The 25,266-nt window shown below is 45.3% G+C and overlaps 1 protein-coding gene across 8 annotated transcripts in view; it reads left to right on the top strand.

Moving 5' to 3' along the window:
• The window catches only part of CUX2 (cut like homeobox 2), a 282,623-nt gene that overhangs the window by 152,597 nt on the left and 104,760 nt on the right, over positions 1-25,266 (top strand). For 6 of the 8 annotated variants that reach the window (XM_042963190.1, XM_042963191.1, XM_042963195.1 and 3 more), the window contains exon 2: positions 23,973-24,083. The exons of 1 other annotated variant lie outside the window; for it this stretch is intronic. In XM_042963190.1, the coding sequence (XP_042819124.1) occupies positions 23,973-24,083 (111 nt within the window). Of the gene's footprint in view, positions 1-23,253; positions 23,359-23,972; positions 24,084-25,266 lie in introns of all 8 variants that reach the window. One more of the 8 variants, XM_042963192.1, reaches the window with a different exon arrangement.

The raw sequence follows: 25,266 nt of genomic DNA on the forward strand, positions 1-25,266 counted from the left end.
ACTACAGCGAGCCTTTCTAAGCCTCAATTTATGCATCTATGAAATGGAGTTAATAGCAGTGAATGGCATCATGTATGTTAAGCCTTCACCACAGGGCTTTGCACACAGTAAGTGACCAATATATAAGATGACCTGTGGGAAAGCCTTGCACAGCGCCTTCCTGCCAGTTTGCAGGAAAGAAATGTTCCTTTCTGCATTTTTGATGGAAGGTTTCTAGGGGTCTCTAGACCCTCTTCACCCTCAAAGTTGGGGCAGGATTTCTCAAAGGACATAGTAAAAGATCTTACCTATGTCACACTTTTTCTAATGAAACTTGCAAATGAGAGAAAGAAAAAATTATTTATAGAAGTTATTGTCCTGCCCTCTAATATAGCTTATCACTTCCAGGGCTGAGCCCTCAGGGGAGCTGAGGCCCCTGAAAAGCCATTTCTAGTCTTTTTTGTGGGGCCCCTGTGACCCCCGGGACCTTAGTGAAATCGCCCTCCCCCCGCTTCCCTGGCCCTTTCTCAGGTTGGCTAAGGACGCCAGGATCCACAGAGCCAGTCACCCCACAACCTAAAAGCCATCAATCAGATATTTTCACTGAGTCACTCTGTTTTTAAACTTGGCCTTTCTGTCTCATTTTCTTATGTCCCTCAAGGACATATTTTCAAAACTTTAACAGTAGGCCAACCAAACTGTGCCACAGCCATTAAAATCAATGACAACTGCATGACAGGAGGTGCCTGGGAATGCTTTGTAAATATGTGTTTTAGCACTTGAGCCCGCCTCTTGCCTTGTTCCTTTGGCAGGTATTTATTGAGCACCTGCTGCATGCACCTTTTTGAAGGGATGTTCTACCTCAGTAAATAGATGACTAACTCAAAGTATCCACAACATCAGAAACAAAGAGCAGATGAGAAATGATGAGGAAGGAAGAGGATTATGGAGCATAGGGGTTGAAGCAGTGGGAGGGAGGGCCAGCTCTGTGCCTTCTGCCCGAGGAGGAAAGCATTGCATGTGCCAGGTGTCATTACAGCCAGGACACAACACCGAATCAGACAGACATGGTCCCTGCCATCAACGTTGTGCAGGGGAGATGGCAAGAAGCAAACAGAGGCATATCAGGAGCACTGTGAAGGAAGCCACCAGGGGCCAAAAGAGAATAAGAACAGAGTCTCATTTAGTCCTGACAGGGAAGGCCTGAAGAAGCGGTTGTAGGAAAATTTAGGGGAAGAGAAGTCCATGCAAGGGGGAATAGCAGGTGCAAAGGCACTGAGGTAGTCAAATGTTTGGCCAGTGAAAGAGTGGCTGGATCATAGAGAGCGGGAGGCATGAGGACAGAGAGGTGGCAGGGCCTGACCACACTGTGCTCGCTGGCCCTGGGTAGAATCTGGGACATCAGCATCAGAATCAGTGGGAAATCATGGCAGAATTTTCAGCCTCGGAGTGATGGGATCTTATTCATGTTTGTGAAAACACTCTTGGGTGCTGTGGTAGAACTGATTGTTGGGAGGGAGAGGCAACAGGAAGTCCCTGACTGGCCACTGCAGTCTAGGCGAGCAATGATTAGGACGTGGTGGCAGCGGAGATGGCAAGAGTGGGCAGATTCCAGAATATTTTGGACAGCAAGAAAAGAGCTGGTCCTCTCTCCCCTCAGCTCTCTCCCTCTTCCTACCTCATCCTCCCAGAACACTCATTCAGAGAAGTGCACAAATCATAAGTATACAGCTGGACAAATTGCCACGACTGAACACACCCAGGGAACCAGCACTGAGATCAAGAAACAGAATATTCTCAGCCACCCAAAAGTGTCCTTTGTACCCCTTCCTATCACTACCCCCCAGATATAACCACTCTCTTGACTTCTAACCACACAAATTCATTGTGCCTGTTTTCATACCTTATATAAATGGAATCATACAGCGTGTGATCTTCTACATCTGGCTTCTTTTGCTTTACATTTGTAAGATTTATCAATACTGTTGTTTGTCTTTGTAGTTCATTGATGCTCGTGGCTGTAGTATTCCACTGGGTAAATATATATTTCAAATTTATTTATACATTCTATTGTTAATAGACATTTGGATTGTTTCCAGTTGGGGCTATTATGAATAGTGCTTCTATGAATGTTCCAGACCAGCACTTCTCAAACTTTAATGTACTCATGAATCAACTAGTGATCTTGTAGAGCTACAGACCCCAATGTAGTAGGTCTGGAGTGGCTCCTGAGTTTTTTGCATTTGACACAAGTTCTCATTAAAGCCGTGCTGCTGGCCCATGACCATACTTTGAAAAGCAAGACTTTATTTTGCTGAACATATTTCTCTGAGGTATGTATACCCAGGAGTGGAATTGCTGGGCCACAGGGCGGCATGTTTAGCTTTAGTAAACACTGCCAGGTAGTTTTTCACTTGACACGTGCACCGTGTAGGCCAGTTCCAGTTGCCCCACATTCTCGGTATACTTGGTATTGCCTGCCTTTCATTTTAGCCATTCAGTTGTGTGTGTAGAGGTATCTTGTTGTGGCTTAAATTTTCATTTCCCTGATGACTAATGAGGCTGAGCATCTTCTCATGTGCTCATTACAGTTAGAATCTCCTCTTCTGGGGGAAGTGCTGGTTCAAGTGTCTTGACCATTTTTCTATTAAGTCATCCCTCTTTTTCTTAATGAAGTTTTAGGAGTTTTTGATTCTGGACACAGTCCTTTATTAGGTAAAGTGCACATTCCTCCTCCTGCTCTGTGGCCTTTCCTTTGCAGTCTTATTTCACTCGTTCTTTTTAATTCAACAATTATCACTCAGGACTTGCAGGGAATGGAGACAGATTCCCATTCTGTCCAACAAAACCAAGTTAGAGCCCGTTACCTGAAGGATCATCCTTTCATCTTCTTGCTCATTCACACGCTCACACTCCTGTCACTGACCTTCCAAAGGGAGGGCCTTTCCCTGCATTCATGGTAGACATTCTTCTGCCTGCCCCCACCCTCTGAAGCTGCTCAAATCGGGATGTCCACTCAACCCTGCTATTCCTTTGACCTCTGATGTTTTTTGGCCACTAGATTAGTTCTTTTTTTTTTTTTTTTTTTTTTTTTTTTTGACCATCCAGGGAATTGCCTGGCATTGTCAGCCAGTCATCTGACCCTTTGTATCTTCAGAAAGAAGCACCTCTGAAGGTGGTGGATCCCAGCCCCACATCCTGGAGGAGTCCAGGCAAAAGAGGGGCAGGTAGGCTGTGTGTGTCCATGTGCATGTGCTCGTGAGCCTGACTTAACTCTCCATCTGCTTAAGAGACTTCAGCCTTGCACTTGCTGTGCACCTGCAGCCTGGTGCGCGGCTTTTAGTCTGGTGTGTGCATTGGACCCAACACCCTCCAGGGTCTCTCCCCACACTACTACTCAGGTCCGCATGCTCACCCCGCCACCTCCTCTAGCCGACCACTCACTGCCTTCACTCCCTGCCCCTGTAGCGCTGTGAGGGAGAGTCCCGGTGTCACAGATTCACAAGGAACCATGCTTCTAGGAATCAAGGGCCTTGTTTCTCCCGCCCCATAGCAGCACTCTAGAACAAACAGCGAGGAGCCAGGCCTGCAGCCGCCGAAGCCAGCCTGTGCAGGTTTAAACAGCACCAGCCTTGGGCAAATGCGGGGCAAGTGCTGACTTGCCAAGGCTGTAGTTTCCCCAACTCTACAGCAGGGATAACAGTGGTATTTAGCTAGTGGGGCTGTTGGGAAGGCTACATGATGTAATAAATGGGAGAAGCTAAGAAGGTGTCCAGTCCACAGTGGACGTAGGTAGCCATCTGCTGTTCTTGATTGTTGTTATCATTACTGTGTTGTTAGGATCCTCAGGCACACTTGCTGCCATCATCTCTCTTCTCACCTGCTGAGATCTGCCATGCCTTTCCTCACCGCTGGGCCTTTGGACTTGCTGTTCCTTCTGCTTGGCGTGTGCTTCCCCTGTTCCCCACCTGGGGACCCCCACTCTTGATTCACTCCCCAGGGCCAGCACTATCGCCTTCCTTTGGGAGACCCCCATGACTTCCTAGCACTGGTACAGGTCCTGAGACAACAAAAGTCTGAAAACTATTGTGTTAAATGAAAAAATGAATGAGTGAGTGAAGACAAGAATGAGTGAATGAATCAATGAGTGGGTGAATGAATGAATGCAGTGTGTGCTAAGGAGTTTGAGACCTGGCCTGTCTTTAAGGGATGGTGATTAGGGAACAGCATCCTGGTGGCCCTGTGGAGAATGGGTTGAGGGAAGAGGGAGAGGATGCAGATGTCCGGGCCGGGGGGCGGGGCGGGGGGGGGGGGTTAGGGGGAGTTGGGGGGGAGTCATGGGATTACCCAGGCTGTTCATCATGGCTTCCAAACATGCTTTGACCCGGCATAGGCATCCCTGGCACGGCCAACAACTGACTCTTCCAGAGGTGTTTTCTACAGTGGAACAATTTGAAATAATTAGAACTTTACAGAATGTCTTTAAACACGCTAGTGATGGGTATAAGAAAACACTTGTGAAGTATAATCAGTTATTAGCAGCTGATCAATTATCCTCATGGATAGCTGGGTGGGGGGAAAGGAGAAGCAATAATAAGCCCCTTGATTAACTAATTTGAATATCTTTGGAGAACAAATTCTGAAATTTCTTTCTATTTTCTCCCTGCCATTGTAATGGCCGCACATCTGCTAGAAAAAAGCGGGATGCAAATGGTAATGAGCGTTTTGCTGTGAACCCGCTCCTTGGCTCCTTGTTTGGGATCCTGGAAGGAAGGAACTGGAGGTGTGGGGATGGTGAGCAGGCTGGGCCTAGGAACCTAATGCTGGCTGGAGGGCAGAATTCGTGGTCAGCCCTACCTTGTGGCTTAGCTTGTACCTCCCACCCCCATAGAATGTTGAGATGGGAGGGAAGCTGATTCCCACGAGCAGGTGGCACAAACTGGGGACACTCATCTGAAAAGCCACATAGATCCTCCTAAAGACCTGCTAGGGTCAGCTGGGCCTGGGGCAGTCCCAGGACAGAGTGGACAGTGAAATAAACCTACATTCTGGATGCTGCTCTCAGCCTTGGGCTCCTCCCCAACTTCTTTGGGCTTATACAAGGTGGGGTTGATGAATCTGGCCAGTATTAAAGACCTCCTCATCTCCAGGGGTCTCTCATTTCAGGACAGCATGGACATGTCACACCAATGGTCACATAGCTTGCAATCACTTTGTGGTTAAAGCAAGGCTCTAGAGCCAGACTCCTGGCTTGAAGTCAGCCCTGGCACCTCAGTTGTGTGACCTTGGGCAAATGACTTAACCTTTCTGTGCCTCCATGTGCTCCTCTCTAAAAGATAAATAACAGTGCCTGTCTCACAGGGTTGTTTCAGCACAGGGCCATGAACATCATAAACGCACTGTAAATGTAAGTCATCGTTGTTATTATTCTCTCCATCCCATGTAATTAACAGGCTAGACCCGAGTTTGCAAACTGGCAGGCCAAGGTCCAAATTCCCCAGTAAATCTGTTTTGTTTGGCACAGACTGCATTGTTAAATTTTTTTCTGAATTTGTTGCCAACAATTAAAAATCGGGGGATTTTCAAATTAAAAATCTGGATTCGGGCTCTTTTGTAGAATCAGACTCTCTCACCCTCCTGGGCCCACAATCCCATGTGACACCAGCCAGAGCTGAATATTGCTGCCCATTTTCACATGCCCCCCACCCCTTCATTCCTTAATACTATCTGAGTTCTGCTGGGAACTAGTCAGCACATTTGAATGAATGAGCATTCAAATGAGAGTCTGACTTAATAGGGCAAGACCCTCAGCACCTAGGTGGTCTTGCCTGAGAGAGAGCAGAAAACCAACCTTGGTTGTGTTTGCCCTTTGAGATCCCCGCCTTCCCGTGTCCTCCCAACTCTTGAAGAAAGTCCTTTTCTCTGCCTTCTTCCCCTCCCCCACCTACTCCTGCTCCCAACCCTTTCACTTGGGATGTTCTGGACACCCTTACACAGAGGTGTTGAAATGCTCACCTTGAGCAGCCAGACTGAAGCCCAGGACACCAGACAAAACCACATGCCATCCCATGGCCAGCATCTGTAGCCACTGGTCCACGTTCCTCTCATTCAGACAAGATCTTTTTTATATTTAGTTTGAAGCTGTTCCAAAAAAGCCTCTGAAATCACCTTTAAAATTCCTCCCTCCTCCTCCTGCCCAACAACTTTTTTTTTTCCCCTCTCCTGACTGTTCCATCGCTTAAAAATGGCTTAACCAATTTGGGCTATTTTTAGAAAAATGCCTGGCATGTTGGCTGACAACCTGTATTCTAAGTTTCAACCTGATACAGAAAAGACAGAGTTTATAAACCCCAAGGGGGGAGGGGGGAAGAAATGCACAAAACATTGCTTTAGAATAGAAATCATCTGAAACTGACCCCATGGGTCCCGGCCGCAAGGTGTCAGGTGACACAAGGGAGGGAAACCAGCCACCTGCTCAAGATTTCAAGGGCACAGAATGGAATTTGTTCTTCCGAGCTTCCACAAGCATTGCTGGGAAAACTGGATGCTGCATACTGTGGATTTTAAGAGGCAAGACACACACGAGTTTGAACCCTGGTTCTGCCATACTCTGTCCTTGGGCCAGCGTAGTACCTTCTATGAGCTCTCAGTTTTGCTATCTGTGGTATGGGGATCCTAGTAACCACATCTGGTAAAATGCTGACCATGGGGCCTGACACCCAGTGACATGTCCATAAATGTCTGTTAGTGTCGTGATGGTCCAGTACTAAAATGAAGAGAGCTCCAAAAAGAAAGCTCCCATGAGCTTTATGATTATAAATGGTAGCTTTCCCTACTTCTTGGTTTCTTTTGAGTTCTTAAAGACAGCTGTATTGAGGTATAGTTCATATAAAATAAAATATAAAATAAAATTCAGCTATTGTACATGTACATTTCAGTGGTTTCTAGTATTTACAGAGTTGTGCCACCATCACCACAATCCAATTTTAGAAGGTTTCCATTTCCCCCAAAAAGGTCTTTTGTGCCCTTATTGTTACTTCCTGATTCCACTCCTAGCCCCAGGACACCATGAGTCTACTTTCTGTGTCTATAGATTTGCCTTTTCTGGCCTTTTCATATAAATAGGATCATACAGTATGTGGTCTTGGGGTCAGCTTTTTTCACTTAATATTGTTTCCAGTGTTCATCCATGTTATAACAGGTATATGTACTCTGTTCTTTTTTATTGCTAAATAATATTCTGTTGTATAGATAGACCACACTTTGTTTCCCATTCATCATCAGTTGATGGACAGTTGTGTTGTTTCCACTTTTTGACTATCTTGAATAGTGCTGCTCTGAATTTGCATGTGCTTGTCTTTGCGTGAACATGTATTTTTAATTCTCTTCGGTAGAGGAGTGAAATTACTGGGTCATACGACAAATTTATGTTTAACTCTTTAAGAGACTGCAAATTGTCTTCCAAATGCATTCCCACCAGCGGTATTTGGGCATTCCAGTTACTCCACATCCTTACCAGCATTTGTGTCTTCTTGAGATTTGAGTATGTATTTTTGGTCCCTGGTTTCACTCAGATTTTGACCTGGGAATTCTGGGAGCTGCTGGAGCTTGAAGAGATGAATGGCAGGTGGGGTTGGGGGTGGGGGGATGGGATCCATGGGACAAAACTGCACAGCTTAGATGTTACAAAGCAGCACTTGTCCAATAGAACAACATTCTATGATAATATAAATGATGTGTATGTGAACTGTCCAATATGGTAGCCACTAGCACTTGTGTTTATTAAGCACTTGAAATATGGCTTGTTGAACTGAGGAATTGAATTTGTAATTGTATTTCATCCAAATTACTTTAGATATACCGAATTTAAATAATCACAGGAAGCAAGTAACTACCATGTTAGCACAGTTCTGGAAGTTCAAGATCATTGCTCAGTATATTTTAGGTCCTTGATGAATCTTTCTGAGAAATGGCAGCGTTCAGCTCTGTTAATCACAGATGGCTGAGATATGCATGGGGCTTGGGGGTTACATATCTGCATGTGTCCTGGAATATCACGTCTAGATAGTGCACAGTACCTCAGGATAGAGAGGAAAGTGCCAGAAGTTGCTCTGGGGATTTAGGTCAAGTATACTGTGGGATCAGGAAAAGAGCATGGATGGTCTCTGGAGCCAAAAGGACCCAGGTTCAAATCCCAGCCCTGTCACTTGAACCAAGTCTGTGACCTGGGACAGGTGACCTATCCTCTCTGAGCTTCAGTTCCCTCATCTGAAAAATGGAGTATTGACATCACTTTTGAAGAACTGTTGTAATGCTCAAAGAAGAATGAATATAAATCCCCTAGCACAGTGTATGCAACTGAGTACATGCAGAAAAATATCAGCTTCTGTTATTGTTATCTTTATCCTTGTTACTCAGCCTGGTCCCCAGGTCTATGTAAATACTATTTAAGTCCTGACTCTACCTCCTCTTCCATGAAAGCTAAGATGCTAGACTGTCAGTACCACACAGGCAGTGAGTGATCTTGTACCTGGCACAGAGTAGGTGCTCAAGTGCATGTTTGATGAATGAATGAATGAATGGATGGATGACATTGGCTTTAAGTGAGCAGAATGTAAACAACATGAAGGTTCCTTGTGTTGAGGAGAAAAAAATTTTACTCTACCCTTTAAGGTTCTTCTGGCTGGTGTAAGAATCAAATTGACAGCCAGATTAACAGGAGAAAAACAAGCAAAAGTTTAATAACATGTATACTTCCTATATACATGGGGAACACCCCGGAATACCGAGTAATTCCCTGAATATCCAAAGCCATCACCTTAAATATCTTCAGCTAAAAACAAAGATGTTGGGGGGGGGCGGGTGGGAGAGGTAGTGGTGAGGAATCAATTATGAGAGGGGAGGTGACCAGGAAAAGCTCAGTAAAGGAAAATGAACCTGTTATGCATTGCAGATTCATGTTCCTGCCTTCTCCACTGATAAGTTTCTAGAGATCGAGAGTCATCCCCCTCTTCCTGGTACTGAAACAGAGACACCCTTACAACTAGAGATTTCCCTTATAAGTGTAAATATCTCTTACAAAAGGGTAACTTGTACTCCGTTTTCAGACCTTCTCTTGTGTCTTCAGTTTCTTAAAAATAATCAGCCTAAAATAATCAATATGCCAAAGAGGCATATCGTGGGGTGGCAAAATTTGCTTCCTTGCATCTAAAAGAACACTCCCCTTCAGAAAGTGTGGCTTAGGGGCACCTGGGTGGCTCAGTCAGTTAAGCGTCCAACTTTGGCTCAGGTCATGATCTCATGGTTCATGAGTTCGAGCCCCCCGTTGGGCTCTGTGCTGACAGCCTGGAGCCTGCTTTGGATTCTGTGTCTCCCTCTCTCTCCACCCTCCCCTACTTACGCTCTCTGTCTCTCAAAAATAAATAAACGTTAAAAAAAATAAAAAAATAAAAAAAAGAAAGTGTGGCTTGACAACAATACCAGGTTCAGTGTCAGCAGTGGCCTGTTTTGCATGAGGACAGAGATGGCTTTCCCATCCTTGGACAAGCACGTCATCTCAGCAGGAATGCACCTGCACTATAGGCCACTCTAGAATCACCCAAGGTAGGTGTGGAATGGGTGAGCTTTGGCCAGTCAGCCAGGCCAGACCCATCTCCTGCCACCAGCCCGGCAGGTTTGTCTGAGGGAACCCGCTAGTTCCATCTCATTAATCCTGAATTTTCTCCCACCCTTGCTTTTCCTTGCCTTTTCCTCCTAATTCTTATCGCTCTTTCTTTCCTGCCTCTAGGTCCCAAAGTAAGTTATTTCCATTCTTACGGAATTGTTATTTTTGTTTTGTTTGAAACATTTTGTAGTTATCAAAGCCTTTTCATATGTGTTATATTCATCTGAAGCACAAGGAAACTCAGGTAAACACTCATTCAAGAAATATCCAGGGACATGTGGCTGGCTCAGTTGGTGGACCATGCGTGGGACTCTTGGTCTCAGGGTTGTGGGTTCAAGCCCCACATTGGGTGTAGAAATTACTTAAAATAAAATCTTGAAAGAAAGAAAGAAAGAAAGAAAGAAAGAAAGAAAGAAAGAAAGAAAGAAAGAAAGAAAGAAAAAGAAATGTCCATTAAGCTTTGCTCTACGCCAAACACAGGCCTAGGTGCTGGGAATACTAAGAACAAAACAAACCAAGTTCCTGCCCTCCTAGAGCTTTTAGTCTTGGAGGCAAGGCTGATAATAAAATGTGCAAATAAGCTTATCTTTGCAAAAGATGATGTATGCTATGTGGAAGAAGAGCAAGGAGGGGGTGGATCTACTTTAAAATTTGGGGGAGTAGGTGCGGGGAGGATCCCACTGAGAAGATGTAGGAGTGGGGGGATGGGAAGGGATTGCAGATAAAGGGAACAGGCTCTTGTAAATGCCTGTGGTGGGGTAAAGTCTAGTGCACTGGAAAACTCAAAATGCCTAGAGTTGGGGAGAGATGCCCCCCCCCCCCACATAAGGCCTTAAGCATTGGCTGGACTCTATAGGCCCCAGTGAGGAGTTTGTATTCTAATCTAAGTCCATGGCAGATAAGTTATGGAAGAGTTTCAAGCCAGGGAGAGAGAAGAACTGATTCACATTTTGAACAGCTCACTCCAGCTGCTGCTTGGAAATGGGACTGTAGCAGGTAAGGGTGGGAGCAGGGAGAGAAGGAAGGAGGCCCCAGAAATAGTCTAGGCGAGGGATGGTGGCAGCTTGGACGAAGGCGGCAGCGGGGGTGGTTATTATTTCTGGGCAGTTAGGGATATTTAAGATATTTGGCTGGGATTCATTTAGTATTTTTATTATCCTCATGCTACAGGTGGGGAAACTGAGGCACAGAGCGATGCAGTAACTTGCCTGGGTCAGAGCTAGCAAGTACAGCACGCAAGATCTGAACCCAGGGCTGCATGGCTGCTGCAAGGCCAGGGCTCCACACTGCTCCTTGGTACTCTTACTTCTAGGTGGCTCAGCTTGATGTCCATCCCCCATCTGTCCAGATCAAATGATGCTCACAAAGCATCGTCCCCATTTTACAGATCAGGAAGTTGAGGCTCAGTCATTAGGATTTCCCAGCTAGAGAGTAGCAGAATTAGGATTCAAACCCAGACCACATTCCTAACTAGGTCTTCATCTTGGCCCAGTGCTGGGAAAATGTGTGTCCTGGGTCCTGGGCTCCTCAGGCTCTGGAAAACAAAAGTAGACAAGATAAGCAAGGAGGAGGAGGGAAAGGGGTCCACAGTCTCTAGTCTAGGACAGGCCAGTCTGTCATTCTCTAGTTTCCTCTTGGTAAATACAGTAAAAATCCGCTTCTGTACAGACGTTGTGTCTTTTGGTAGAGGGAAATTCTGTTTTGCCTCAAAGTACAGAGATAAAGTCTCCTCTGATGTGGAGAGGGAACATTTGGAGAGAAAGGTCTTATCAGTGTTGTTTTTGAAAATGGCTTTTGTGGTTTGGGGACAGAGCAGGATACCCTGTCTTGCACTGAGGGTCTGAGTTTCATCTTGGAACTTTCCCCATCAGGTCATTGCCTGCCTCATGCAGGTGTCTCTCTATCACTTTACTTATGGTGCCAAGGAGGCAGTCAGGGGTCCCTGGCGCAGTTTCAGGTAATTAAAGTCAGCTTGGTGGGAATTTCACATTAATGTTAATAATAAACATTTTAATGAAATACAGGGATGTAAAAAGAGATGTTGATTTCAAAAAGTTGTTTTTCCTCTTCCTCTCCCTCCCCTCTTTCTTCCCTTTTATACTTTCCATTCTGGAAGTGGAAGAATTGTATATTAGTACCCTACACAGTTTGGTGTTGAAATAAGACCTAAACCCTGAACAGAAAGCAGCCAATTAGATTGTTTATTGAGGTGTTGGCAGTCTTGGACAGGGGATTTAGTTGAGGGGTCATCTGAATAGTAGGAGGCTTGCGGGGACACTCAGGTGATTCTGCTTACGCAGGCCCCCTTCAATCAGGACCTCCTTCCTGGAGGTGGCATCTCAAGTAAATAAATATCTTTCAATCCTAAAAAGAACAGTCACACTATATGGAATGCAGCCAAAGGATGGCTGGCCTTCAGAGATGTCCCTGGGAGTCAGGTACACCAGCAGAATGGGGGGTGGGGGGGCAGGGTGCATTTACTTTGAACTCTGGCTCCCTCTTCCTCCTACCACCCCTACAAAATATTTTTCTTTGAAAATGTTTCCATCTTCACATTTACAAACTAGACTCCACCGGGCATTTATTAACACTAATTCCTCCCATTTGTTTAGGAAGAAATTGTATCTATAAATTTCTTCAGGTCCTCCCAGCAAGCCCTGGAGATATCTTGCCTTTATTTAACCAATGAAACAGTGGGGCAGCAGGAGATCTGGCACTTGCCAAAGTCAACAGCAAGTTAGGGGATGAGCCAGTGTAGGGCCCAAGGATTCCTGGTGTGAATTACTCCTAACCATGCCCAGCTGCCCCCATTTGAGCACTCTCTCCCTCTATCTTGCTTTCAGCCCCCCAGTTGCTGAGTAGCATCAATTCCTTTCCAATAAGTCCTGAAAATCCGTCACCTCTCTCTCCTATCCATTGTCCCCACTCATCCTTGCCTACCTGGCAGGTGACAGAAGTTGGTGTATCTGCTCTCCCAGCCCCCAGTCTCTTTCTCCTGCCAGTGTGGCTTTCCAGACTTGCTCGAAGCAAGTGCCCTCCTCTGCTTCAACAGTTTTCTCTTGTTCCTAATTGCTTTTTCCTTTAATATCATGGCTTTCCGACCCCAGTTCCCATTAGGCCGTAATATGCTTCCAGGTGGTCCCCATCACAGTCTGGGTTTTCCATGCTCCACACCTTTGCCCATGGGTCTTCCTCCTAAGGTGCCTTCCCCCAGATGCCAGCACCCAGGATCTGTTAGCTGCAGCTTTCTCCAACGCGCTTCCCTTAGGATACCTGTGCTTTTGTGTGCCTGTCATCTTCCACCACTGAGCTGTGTGAGGCTCCTAGAACCCCACCTAGCGTACAACAGGCCCTCAATAAAGGCTTCCTTCTCCGCCTGGATTAAATACACCTGTCATGGGGTGCTTGGGTGGCTCAGTCGGTTAAGTGTCCGACTTCGGCTCAGGTCATGATCTCACAGTTCGTGGGTTTGAGCCCCGCATCAGGCTCTTTGCTGAACGCTTGCTCAGAGCCTGGAGCCCAGTTCAGATTCTGTGTCTCCTTTTCTGTCTCTGCCTCTCCTCCGCTGGCGCGCTCTCTCACTCTGTCTCTCAAAAATAAATAAATGTAAAAAAAAAAAAGAAAAATTAAATACACCTATCATCATCTTAGCACTGTACATCAGTGAATTTTTCCAGAGCTTTCTTTTTTTTTTTAATGTTTATTTATTTTGAGAGCACACACAAGTTGGGGAAGGGCAGAGAGACCGGGAGAGAGAGAAGCCCAAGCAGACTCTACACTGTCAGCACAGAGCCTGACCCAGGGCTTGATCTCATGGTTCATGAGATCATGACCCAAGTCAAAGCCAAAAGTCAGATGCTTAGCAGACTGAACCCCTTTCCAGAGCTTTCTAAGGTTCCCACAGACCTTTCTACACCCAGTACACCCCCACTTCAAAAGAGAGGCTGCTCAGAAAAATGAATTTGAGAATGATTTTGAAAATGGCACAGACTTTAGAGGAGGTACCATGGTTTGGAAAGAGAGTTTCAGGTTCAAGACCCAGCTTTGCTTTTGCCTGACAGTGATGAGAGACATCATTCTTTGAGACTTGTTTTCCCCATCTGCAGGAGACAAGCTGAACAAAGACATGAAAAATGACACCACATGGTAAGCACTTAGTTCCTGTGGTGTGATGAGTCATCACCACTATGGCCAGTAGCAAGTGCCTGGCACATAGTAGGTGCTCCATAAACACTTGACTGAATGAATAAATGAATGAATGATTACTTGATGTGATTCCCCTTTTTAAGAGAAGAGGGTGGAGCACAAAGATCAGCTGTCTGGCCACCTCACCCAACCGGACCAGCTGTGTTAGGCCTAAGAAAGGGGCCCTAGGGGTCCCTGACTCTTGACCTGATACCCGCCAGAGTGACGACTATTTTATTTTCCTGGTGCTGTGAGGTTTTACATTCTGAGAACTCCGGAATATAAAGCAGCAATCAAGGGCAGAAGGAAGTGATCGGATGTGGCTCCCGGTTCGTGGCAAGATAATCAGGTATTTGATTGGCATCCTCTCTTAAGGACAGCCACCTCCAGGTCCTGCCTGCTACAAGAGCTGGCTTGTTTTCCTGCCTGATGTTTAGGAGTGGGGGTGGGGCCCTGGAGGTGGGGCAGGGCACTGAGTAGGGGACAACTATAGGGGGGAGGGTGTTGGGGCCCAGAGTTGGCCAGCCCATCTTTCATTTGTTCATTTATGTGTACATTCATTTATTCAACAAATATTGAGCACCTACAATGAGCTGAGCATTGAGGATCCATCTGTGACCCAAACAGACAAAGGTTGTGTCCTTCTGGAGCTGACATCGGAGGGGGGTGGGCATTGGAAACAGGCAATAAACAAATAGAGAAGTAAGTACATAAATGTGTCGATAACAAGTGGCATGGAAAAAAATAAGCAGAGAGAGGGACAGGTGAAGTAAGAAGAAGATGCTTGCTATTTTGAATAGTATAATGAGACAGGTGAGAAGGTGATATAAGAACCTAGACCAGAGGAGGCAAAGGAAAGAACCATGTGGGATTCTGAAAAAAAATGGCATTGGGGGCAGAAGGAACAGCCAGTGCAAAGACCCTGTGGCAGGAATGTGTTTGATGTGTTGAAGAGCCAGCAAGGACCCCACGTGGCTGGAGTAGAGTGAGCAAAGCAGAAATAGAAGGAAGTGAGACTGAGATGAATCATATGGAGCCATGATGTTATGGTGAGCACTTTGGTCTTGGCTCCGATTTGGTGGGAGCAATGGAAAAGTTTTGAGCAGAGGAGGGCCAGGATATGACTTAGATTTAACAGCATTCCTATGGCTGCTGGATGGGGAGGGGACTGAGGATGACAGTATGGAGCCCAGTGAGAAGGCTTCTTTGGTCACCCAGGCAGGCAATGATAATGTCCAGGTCCAGGGTGACAGCAGTAGAGGAGATGAGAAATGGTTAGATCAAGCTGACAGGATTTGCTGATGAGAGCAACATCCCCACTCCAGCCCTGGGCCTCATCCCGATACCAGGGCATGGAAAGTTGCCACTCCCTTGGCACCTTAGGGCTGGCATTGGCTCCAGCCCAAGTAACACCCTAGGCCGCTGAGCACCCAACCCTTCCAGGCACTTCTTGTAGCCTAGACCCCCTGCCAACCACAAGCCTTTCATACTGCCTGCCCCACCAAGAAGGAGTGAATGCCATGACTCCATTTAACAGTGGTAAACCTAGATGCACAGAGGCCAAGGGTCTGCCCAAGCTCACAGAGCCAGTAGGCTAGAATGTCCGAACTTGAACCCACTCTGCCTGCCAAATGTCACTTGTTGGCCTGACTCCAAGTAAAAGCAAATTGCCACCTGGATTTTCTGGAAGCCAGAGCTGTGAGAACTGCTAGGAGGGCCTGATGGACTGCAGTCATAATTGTCTATGCTCCCTATGTGACCCATCACTCCATGCGGGCAGGATCTGGGTCTGGCTTGTCCTAGGCAGTGTTGTAGGTGTTTAAATAATAGTTGAGTGAATGAGTACAAAGGGATGGATGGATGGATGGATGGATGGATGGATGGATGGATGGACGGACGAACAGATGGATGGAGAGACTGATTAGGCCCAACCAGACTTCTGGTCTTCAGGCCACTTGAGTCCTTATTGACGACAGACAGGTCAGAGAAAGTTTGCCCTCTCAGTATCTGGAGGAAAGAATCCAGAAAGACATAAGTTCAAGTCCCCATGATGCCACTTCCCAGCCATGTGACCTTGGATGAGAGGCTTTGTCTCTCTGCAGGTACTATGTGTAAAATGGCACCTTTCATCATAGACCATTCATTTGCTCTCCCAACAGATGTTTCTAGAGGATCCACTGTGTGCCAAGCACCATTGGGAGAATTAAATGAAATTTTGTGTGCCAATTAGCATTGACCTCGTATATGTATAGTAAGCCGTCTGTTGGGCAGTTATTATATTATTGTTATCACTGCACTGGGAGTTTACTAAGAAGTGTTGGCAGCCTCACCCACACACCCAGGCCTCGAGGTTTGGCCACATTCTCCTTAATGGGCTCTTTGACCTGAATATGAACTGTCTATCACCCCCAGCCCAGCTGATGGAATGCAGTAAAGCTAGCTTGGCTGGGAACTGTTTCTCTTAGGCACCACCCCTTGCCCCAGCCTCGGATAATTGGCCCGATACATCTTGGCATCTGAAATTTACATACGGCGCAGGGAGTGATGGATGGCTCTGGTAACCGGGCTGTCTCTCAGCTGCGGCTCAGTTATCCATCTCAGCGGGCTGCAGAGCCATCCGTCTTGTCTCCTTGTTCATGGCAGGCCAGCATGTACCCTCCATCCCAGGTCATCCCGCAGCGCCTCCCGGAGCTGGCCTCTGAGGCCCCTCTGAAGGCAGCACTCCCACCATACCCCCACAGCATCCCCTGAAACCTTTGTGTTCAACCTGAGACTCTGATGGCCAAGCTCTAAATAACTCCATGGACCAGAGATGCAGAATGAGACATTTGGCATGCACAAAGAGGGTCCCGCCTTGCTTCTGCCACAGAGGACTTCTCATACTTATATCTGCTAACAGTCATTCATTCACAAATGTTTACTGAGTGCCTACTATGCACCTGGCACTAGGCTAGAACCCCTGGCTATGGCTGTGAACAACACAGGCACAGTCCCCACCCTAAGGGACTGACATTCCATTGGAGGGTGTGAACGCTGAAGATCCTAGACATTCTGCCAAGCACTTCACCCACTTGCAATCTGGTTCTCAAAGGATCTTTATAATAACCCTATGGGCACAAATTTTTGTCCCCATTTTACAGACACAGAAACTAAGTTTGAGTCATTTGTCCAAGGCCACACTGCTAGGGAAGTGTCAAAGCCAGATTTGGATGTAGGTCTGTGGTCTCTAAACCATGTCATTGTTTCCCAGATAGACCAGGCTCTTTCAGAGCTTCTGACATAGCATTGTTTCATTCACTCATTCATTTGACCAACAAACATTTCTAGAGTACCTACTATGTATCAGGAACTGTTCATGGAGTTTTCATTATCACAAATAAAATAAGTAAATGAAATACAGTGTGTCTGATAGTGATACATTTTAAGGAGAATAAAACTAAAGACAGGAATAGGGAGACCAGTTAGGAGATTATTGCAACAATCCCATTCCCTCTGCCTGGGATGCTTAGCTTCTATCTGACACACTCATCCCTCTGGACCCAGGTCAAATGCTCCCATCTTGGTGACCTGTCCCCCAAGTTATAGGAAGTCACCTTGTCTCTGTGTTCCCACTGTACTTTATTCATACTTCTTATATTTTACTTAGGCACACAGTGTTGGAATTGACCTGTCTTCTCCACTGCACTGTGAACTCTTCAAGGACAGGGACTGTGTTGGTTGGTTACTGTATACCAGTACCTGGCACTGTACCTGCCACAGAATTGTGGCTGAGTAATTTGTTGGCTGAATAATTGGATTGGAGTGGATGGATGATTAATTAGATGGATTTTGGATGGATAAGTGGATAAATGGATAGGTGATTGGATGGATGTGGGATAAAGGGTTTCCATCTTAGGTAATACCTACTGGGTACTGGCAGCCCCTGCCCAAGTTGAGAACCATTAGAAGAGATAGATAAAACTCTACCTCTCCCTTACCCCATTAGTTTCCATACCCCTCAGGCAATACAGGATATATAAGGGTTTCACTCATCTAAGCCTACATTGGAGGTAATGTCTCAACATGATGGTCTTTGTCCCCTTTTACCAGAATTATTTATGTCCTAGCTTGTTTACTTTGATTTCTGAGCTCTTGTAGGATGCAGGCCATATCTGATTCATTGTTGCCCTCCCCTTATCCAATGCCTAGCACACTGGAGATCATGGATGGATGACGGACAGGGGAGTGGATGGATGAGGGTCCAACGTGTCTAATTGGATCTCCCTACAGTAAAGAGAAAGCAGAGTTCCATGTGTGTTTTGAGGGTAGTTGGTGACTGTATTACAAGTCGTAACCACTGCTCATCCTGGTTTTCCAGGCCTGGCCTAGAATTTCAACCATCACTTCAGCCATATATCCTTATAAGAGATAATGTACATAAAGTACTTCATACACTCCATAAATATTAAAATAAATATACTAATAGGAACTCATAAATGTTAGCTATGAGCTCTTGTTTTCTGTAAGGACCTTCTGTGTAAGATTTCATTTTAAGACAGGTTCTAAGGCTTTAAAAAATAAAATCTGATAATGTTTTATCATATATTTTCTGACAGGGAAAATACCAGAAAAGATTAGCAGAGGCACAGTGGAGATGCCTGGACTTGGAAGGGAAGGTCCATGAAGCCCTCCTGGAAGGGGGGACATTTAAGCTGAGACAAATTGATGAGTAAGATCAGCACAAAGAATGAGATCATCTGAGCAGAGGGAATGAAGTCTGTGGGGCCGTAGAGTTGGGAAACCCTGGGGCATTTGGATTCCTGCAAGGAATTCAGTCTGGCTGGGAAGGAAAGGAGAGCAGAAGATGGGAGGGGCTGACAGGGACCCAGTGACACCTGAGGTCCTCACTTCCTTAATCCCTGATCCCCAACAATAACTGCATTCTTTTTAGAAGGTCTCTTTTCGGAGTTGGTTTTGGGGGGGCATGTCTGAGTGTGGGGTTGTCTTTGGAGCTGAGAAGAGTGTGCACATATGATGAGGGAACTGACATGCATATACACATGTGATCTCTTATGTGTTTCCCCTGTGAGAACATAGCATCTAGTCGGGAGCTGTGTATGTAGTTGACACTTTAGGATCAGGTGTTAAATTTCAAAACCAAGTATTCTTGTAAGATTCCCCTTCCCTCTTTCATGAAGAACATGGGTTAACTGAGAATGTTCAACCTGCCTCCCTGTAGATAACCACAGTTTTCCTTCCCTACCCCAGACCCACCACCCTTCTCCCTGAGGAAATGCAACCTCTTATGCAGCTGTGTGACTTGGGCAGGTAGTCTAGGCTGTGTTTCAGTTTCCTCGTCTTTAAAATGGCAGAATCAGGGGCACGTGGATGGCTCAGTCGGTTAAGCATCTGACTCTTGATTTGGGCTCAGGTCATGATCTCATGGTTCGCGAGTTCAAGCCCCATGTCGGGCTCTGCACTGACAGCGCAGAGCCTGCTTGAGATTCTCCCTCTCCCTCTCTCTCTGCCCCTCCCCTTCCTGCTTTCTGTCTCTCTCTCAAAATAAATAAATAAAGTTTAAAAAAAATTTAAATGGCAGAGTCAGATTCAATTGATTTTTGCTAAAGTGTGGTACATACACTTACTGATGGACATGAGATGATTGTAAGCAATAAGTAGACCTGACTTTAGAAGGATCAACTCATGTCAGGAGGAACAGTTATTCCTTCTCAGTGCTCCTCCATCCCTTCTCCTTCTAACAAGAAGAAAGTCAGCCTGGTGCTACACTCCTTTTAACACCTCTCTAATATTTGGTGGTCTCCTTTTATAACAAAGAAAAATAGCAATGCTTTATTTTCACTGTAGTTTATTTCAGTGGATACCATCTGTTTATGACCTAGGATTCTCTAGTGATAAAAAATTTTCCTTTTCAGATGCACTTATTCAGGTTAAAAAGAAAGGGAGGAAGTCTTCATGAAGGTCAAGAACAGGCAAATTTTATCTGCGATGCTAGGATCAGAATAATGGCCACCTTTAGGCTGTACTCAAAAAGAGGAGGTACCAGGGATCCTTCAAAGGTGCTAGGAACATGAACATTCTATATCTTGATCTGGGCAGTGGTTGCAAGGTGTAAAAATTCAGTCTTAAAATTGAACTTAAAGCTATACATACCTCAATCAAAAAGAAAGAAATAGTCAATTTGAAGATAAATATTAAATAAATAGTGATTCATGTGGAATATCAATATGGCAAATACATGCCAGAGGGGTATGTATGATTGAAGTTTGGACAGTGATGGACTGGACAACCTCAAAGTTTCCTTCTGGTTCATACATTCTGAGACTCTGAGTGCTTTGGAGGTCTAAGTCTCACGTTTGTCCAGCATACTGGAGTGCAGACCCTCTCAGAGCTAGGGGCACTCGCCAGGCAATGGACACAGTGGGCTGGTGGTTTCCATCTTCCCCAGAAGAGCCCTTCCTCCCCAACCCAGCTTCTTCCTGCTGTGCCTCGTCCTGGGTGCAGCTCAATCCCCACTTCCTTTTTCTTTGCGCATTGGCCCGAGCCTCAGCTGCATCCATCATCTGCTTCAAGCTCATTAAAATTATTTCTTTTTAGTTGCAAATGGGCTGTTTATGATGATCATTATTTGAATGGTCTGCGCCGGGCTCCGGGCTGTCTGTCTGCTGCTGATGGCAGGTTAATCAGATGAGTCTCCTCCCGGCCTGGGCCTGGTCCAAAGTCTGGGGCTGTGTTAATCATGGCTCCCCTAGGGCTGGGGGCTGAGGGCCAGCGGGGGGAGAGGAACCGAGTTCTGCTTGATCATCAAAGGAGAGGCCCTGCTAGCTGTGTATGTGTGCAGTGGCTCAGACACTCGTTTCTAAAATTCACCTTTAGACTAATGCTGGCTTATGTTTACGGGAGTTTTTCCCGTCCCTTCAAAATAAATATAGTGCTGTGAGCCTTTTTATTTTAGGTGTATTTATTTTAAAAAGACTCTTGTTGATTCTGTTGTTGGCCCTCTTGCTTTGTTAATGTTCAAATATCCCATCTTTTAGGGTGAGAGGGGGGTTGTTTTTAATGTTTTTCTTTGATGCAGTGAAACTTGGCCATACTCTGTTGGTCCTTTATTTATTTGTTTATTTATTTTTGGTGAGATTTTTATTGACCTGTGAAATCCAGAACTCTTAGAATCACTGATCTAGCAGGATGTTTTCTGAGCTCTCAGTTTATCTAAAAAAAAGCAGAATAGTATCAACCAGTATATCTTGAACACTTGGTACTGTGCTTGATGGTTTATACAGCTATAGCATTTAAAACAAGCTCCCTGAATATCCCCCAGCCAGTGGGGAAGTGGAGCAGAAGCCCTATGAAGAGCCAGGCATTACAATTTTGCCTTTATTATCCACCAAGGGGATAATCCACACCTGAACTATTAGAATTGACTGTAATTTATTTCTTAGTCCCTGCTTGAATCACCTAGTAGACACATTAATGTGCTTGTTACATGAGATAATGTATGTAAGGAGCTTAGCATGGTGCCTGACACATGTAAGCACCCAATGAATGGTAATTATGATTATTATTTACTATTATTATTGTTATTGATGATGTTGTTGTTAGTGAGCTTACCAAGGAAATGTGGCGAGAATTCAGGGTTGAACGATGAGCATGGAAGCAGGCAAAGTTGAGAAGAACATGGATATTGTTTGTTCTTCTAGGGCTCAACAGGACACCATGAGCTGGGCTTGCAGTAGGGCTGGGCCTGGGGGTTTGCCAATGTTCCTTGGCCTGGTCTTGCCTCTGCTGTGTCTGCAGTAGAGAGATTTACACCCACCAACAGCCTAGGAGGTTGTGGTGAAGGCCCCCAGTGCAGTCACACAGCATAATTATCTGGTAGAACACGTCAAGTCATTGGACTTATCCTGCTGTGAAATTTCTTCTCAGAGCCTGGATTTCATGTTTTAACTGAGGAGTCCAAGTCCAGCACCAACCAGGTATATTGGTTGCTGTGGTGTGGTGTGGGGAGGGGCAGTGTCCCAGAGATTAGAACACAGTGTCAGATACATGATAATCCAAAATCAAGTGATGTCAACACAAGTCACAGCTCTGCTTGTCCTACAGCAATGTAAAAATCCCATATTTGTCTTCAAGACAGATGAGAAAACCTAAAGAAAACTGAGAGCATTCTGTCCACCTGGCTGCACCACTTGGTTGGATTTTATCTACATTTGATCAGTCCTTTTCCTACAAACACAGACTTCTCTCTGGTCACTCAATATTTTGATTGTGTTTGATTGTGTTTTCTTTATTGGAAACTATGATTATTTTAAAATAATGATAAATCAGAAGTCTCCCTTTTTTCTTCTGTCACTTTGGTAGACTGTCAGAAACTGTTTCTGTTTCTGTCTCTCCTAATGATACCTTCTTTCTCACCTGACTCAAAATTCCATGAAGTGTCTGTACTGGAAGTCCCAGTGCCTTTAAGTTGATGTACCTAGTGCTGTGGCAATGGATTGACTTCAGCACCTTGGAGAGCACCGCATTTCCGATTCCTTTGCCCCTCTATTTTAATCTCTGCTTTTATGCCTTGACCTTCTCTCTTCTAGTCCCATGGTTTTCCAACGAGGTTAGACATTTCTCCAGAAATAGAAATTCCCTTGCCAATTTCTCCCTAAGGCATCATAGGCAGAGACAGTTATGCTGGGCTTAGGGTAGGCTCTCCAGCCTCCAATGGGTATGAGGTTTATGGTGCTATGGTGAACTGCTATAGAGCAGATTTACCGACTCAGACATGATATAAGACAATTACCATGCATTTCGTCTCTTACAGGGAAAAGGATTTGCAGCGGGTTAATAGTACTTTTATTTCATTATCTAATGGTAAAAGTGTTTCATTGTGTGTGCAAGATGAATGCATATTAGCGATGACAAATGGGGTCTTTCAACACGGTGCCGGGCCTCATCATACATATGTTAGATTAAAGAGTTCACCCTAGAAATACACTCTTGCATCTGCGTGTGTGTTTTTAATAAATCTGATTGCAGAAATTTATTGCATCACCGGATTTAGGAAATTATGGGGCTTGATTGCTGCAAATATAATCGGGTGATATATACAGAAATGCTCCTCGAGTTATGGTCCAGAAAAAAAGCCCATCTCGGGATGGTGCAAGAAAGCAGCAGACCACATAAACAGCATTTCTTGAATTATGCAAATGAAATCCATGACAACTCATGGTGAATTGTACTCCCCTTGTGAAACTGCCACCGTTAAAGTGAAGAAAGCGGAGAGAGGGGTGATCAAATATACATGTACGACCAGCAGACATTGTCTGTGATGTGTGTAAGCTGGGGTGGCCCCTCCTTCCATCCCTCACTCTCTTTTTTTTTCCTGAATGGTACATCCTGTAAAAACCTGGTCTGGCTCCTTCATTGCACATAAGCAGCCAAGGCACCTTCCAATCCATTTCTTCTGAATCCGGGAGTCTTCAGTGAAATATTTCTTGTACTTGAAGTGAACCTTAAATGATTTACTGCAGGATACACAAAAGGTCAGCTTGCTTCTTATTGGCACCTTCATTTTTCCAAAATCTACTGAAATTAAAAAGCCATCTATATCTTAAAAGGCGTATTTATGAACCCTTAAGTGTAAGTAAGTCATAGTTGGAACAGTTCCCACCTCTGATATATGAAAGCTGTCGACAGCACTTTCTTACACTATAATATGCCCATACAATATGCCGCACTTTACTATTTTGACACGGTTTGGAGATGTTTTCTACAGTTACTGACAAGCTTATGCCATCACTCCTTTGGAAATTTAAGAGGTGGGGCAGGGGGGTTGGGGAGAGGTATAAAAAAAAATAGCTCCACCCAACTTTATGGGAGATTATTGATCTTCCGATGAGCAAAAAAAAGCTGTCCTGGATTTTTTTCAGTTACATCCCCAGTTTTGTAAATTATTCATTTGTGCCAGGAGTCAATATCCTGTCTTTTCTCAGCTTTGTAAATTAAGAGAACTTGTTCAGAATGCTGTTTTGTATGATGATTAAAAAGGAAGAGGAGGGGGAAAAATCTTTTTCTTTTCTCTCTCTCTGTCTCTCTGTCTCTCTGTCTCTCTGTCTCTCTCTCTCTCTCTCTCTTTTTTTTTTTTTTATTGTTTCAGAAGGAGCTTAATTCCGTCGCTTCCGAGCTGTCTGCACGGCAGGAGGAGAGTGAACATTCTCATAAACATTTAATTGAACTCCGCCGGGAATTTAAGAAAAATGTACCTGAGGTACAGTATATTTGCCGTTATAGAATTAACTCAGTAGGAATGCAGAGTTTTCCCTGTTCAAACTATATTTTGGAAACTGTAGACATAAGTGACTAACAAGAAAAGAAGCTAATTAGCCACGAAGAAAAAATTACAGCCCCCAACCTTTGGGTGTTTCTTGCTCTAGTGGTGCTCAGCGGTGCTGTCTAAAGTGAGGGCACGTTGCTTCTCCATTGAAGTTACTCTTTCTGAGGTTCTCTAAAACATCCATCCCCCCCCCCGCCCCCGCCCCCATTCATATCTAGTCAAACACCTGGCCTTGACAGCAAAGACAGTGTCTCTAGGGTTCTTGATTTTATTTTACTTTTCCATTGGTGTCTGGGAGAGGACAGCTATAGGCTTCCCTACCCTCTCTGGGCCTTCCCTCAATCTCCTCTGAAACTGCCTCCCACTGACATAAACAGGCCTCATCCTCCCCCTTCACCTCTTGCCTTGTAGCTCCACCCATCTGCTCTGCTTTTCCCAGCTGACTCGAAGTGGTCCAGATAATGACAAGTCCCCTCCCCCCACCCCCCATACCATAAGGCCCCCCCAAGGGAAGAGACTAGAATGGACTTGTTTTTGTTCTTTGCAGGGGTGAATGTGTTAATTCTTTTACTTTCTCTATCAGGCCCCTTGTTGCTGCTCACATTTAAAAAAAAAAACAAAGATGGAACAAACACGATAGGAAAAATAAGGCCTTCTGATTGCATATAATGTCATCAAGGATATGACACATCAGAGCCACTATGGGAAACAGAGACCTGACTGCCCCCAAAGCCAGTTGTGCTTCTCTGTGTCCTCAGAGATTAATAGTTGACCTCTATGTCCTAACCTACTCAAGTGGCCTGGATCTTGGAGGAGGGTTGGGCAGCAGCTGGCAATTCTGGAAGTATCAGACCTGGAGATATTGATCCCAGTCTGCCTGTTAGAATCACCCAGGAGTTCTGTTGCCACCTTGCTGATGGAGGAGGGGGCCATAGAGAGATGGAGAAGAGGCAGGCCTACCCAGGAATCGGGCTACATGAGCACAGAGGGTTCAGGTCTTCTAGCTGTGAAATCTTCCTCACACAAGTCATAAGTATGTTCGGTTCTTCAAAGCAAGAAGAAGAAGTAGGCTGCAGCTAGAACCTGCCCATGGAGCGATTAGGGAAGGAATCTTAGG

The sequence above is a fragment of the Panthera tigris genome, chromosome D3 (genome assembly GCF_018350195.1).
Source record: "Panthera tigris isolate Pti1 chromosome D3, P.tigris_Pti1_mat1.1, whole genome shotgun sequence".
In the NCBI taxonomy this organism is placed as follows: Eukaryota; Metazoa; Chordata; class Mammalia; order Carnivora; family Felidae; genus Panthera; species Panthera tigris.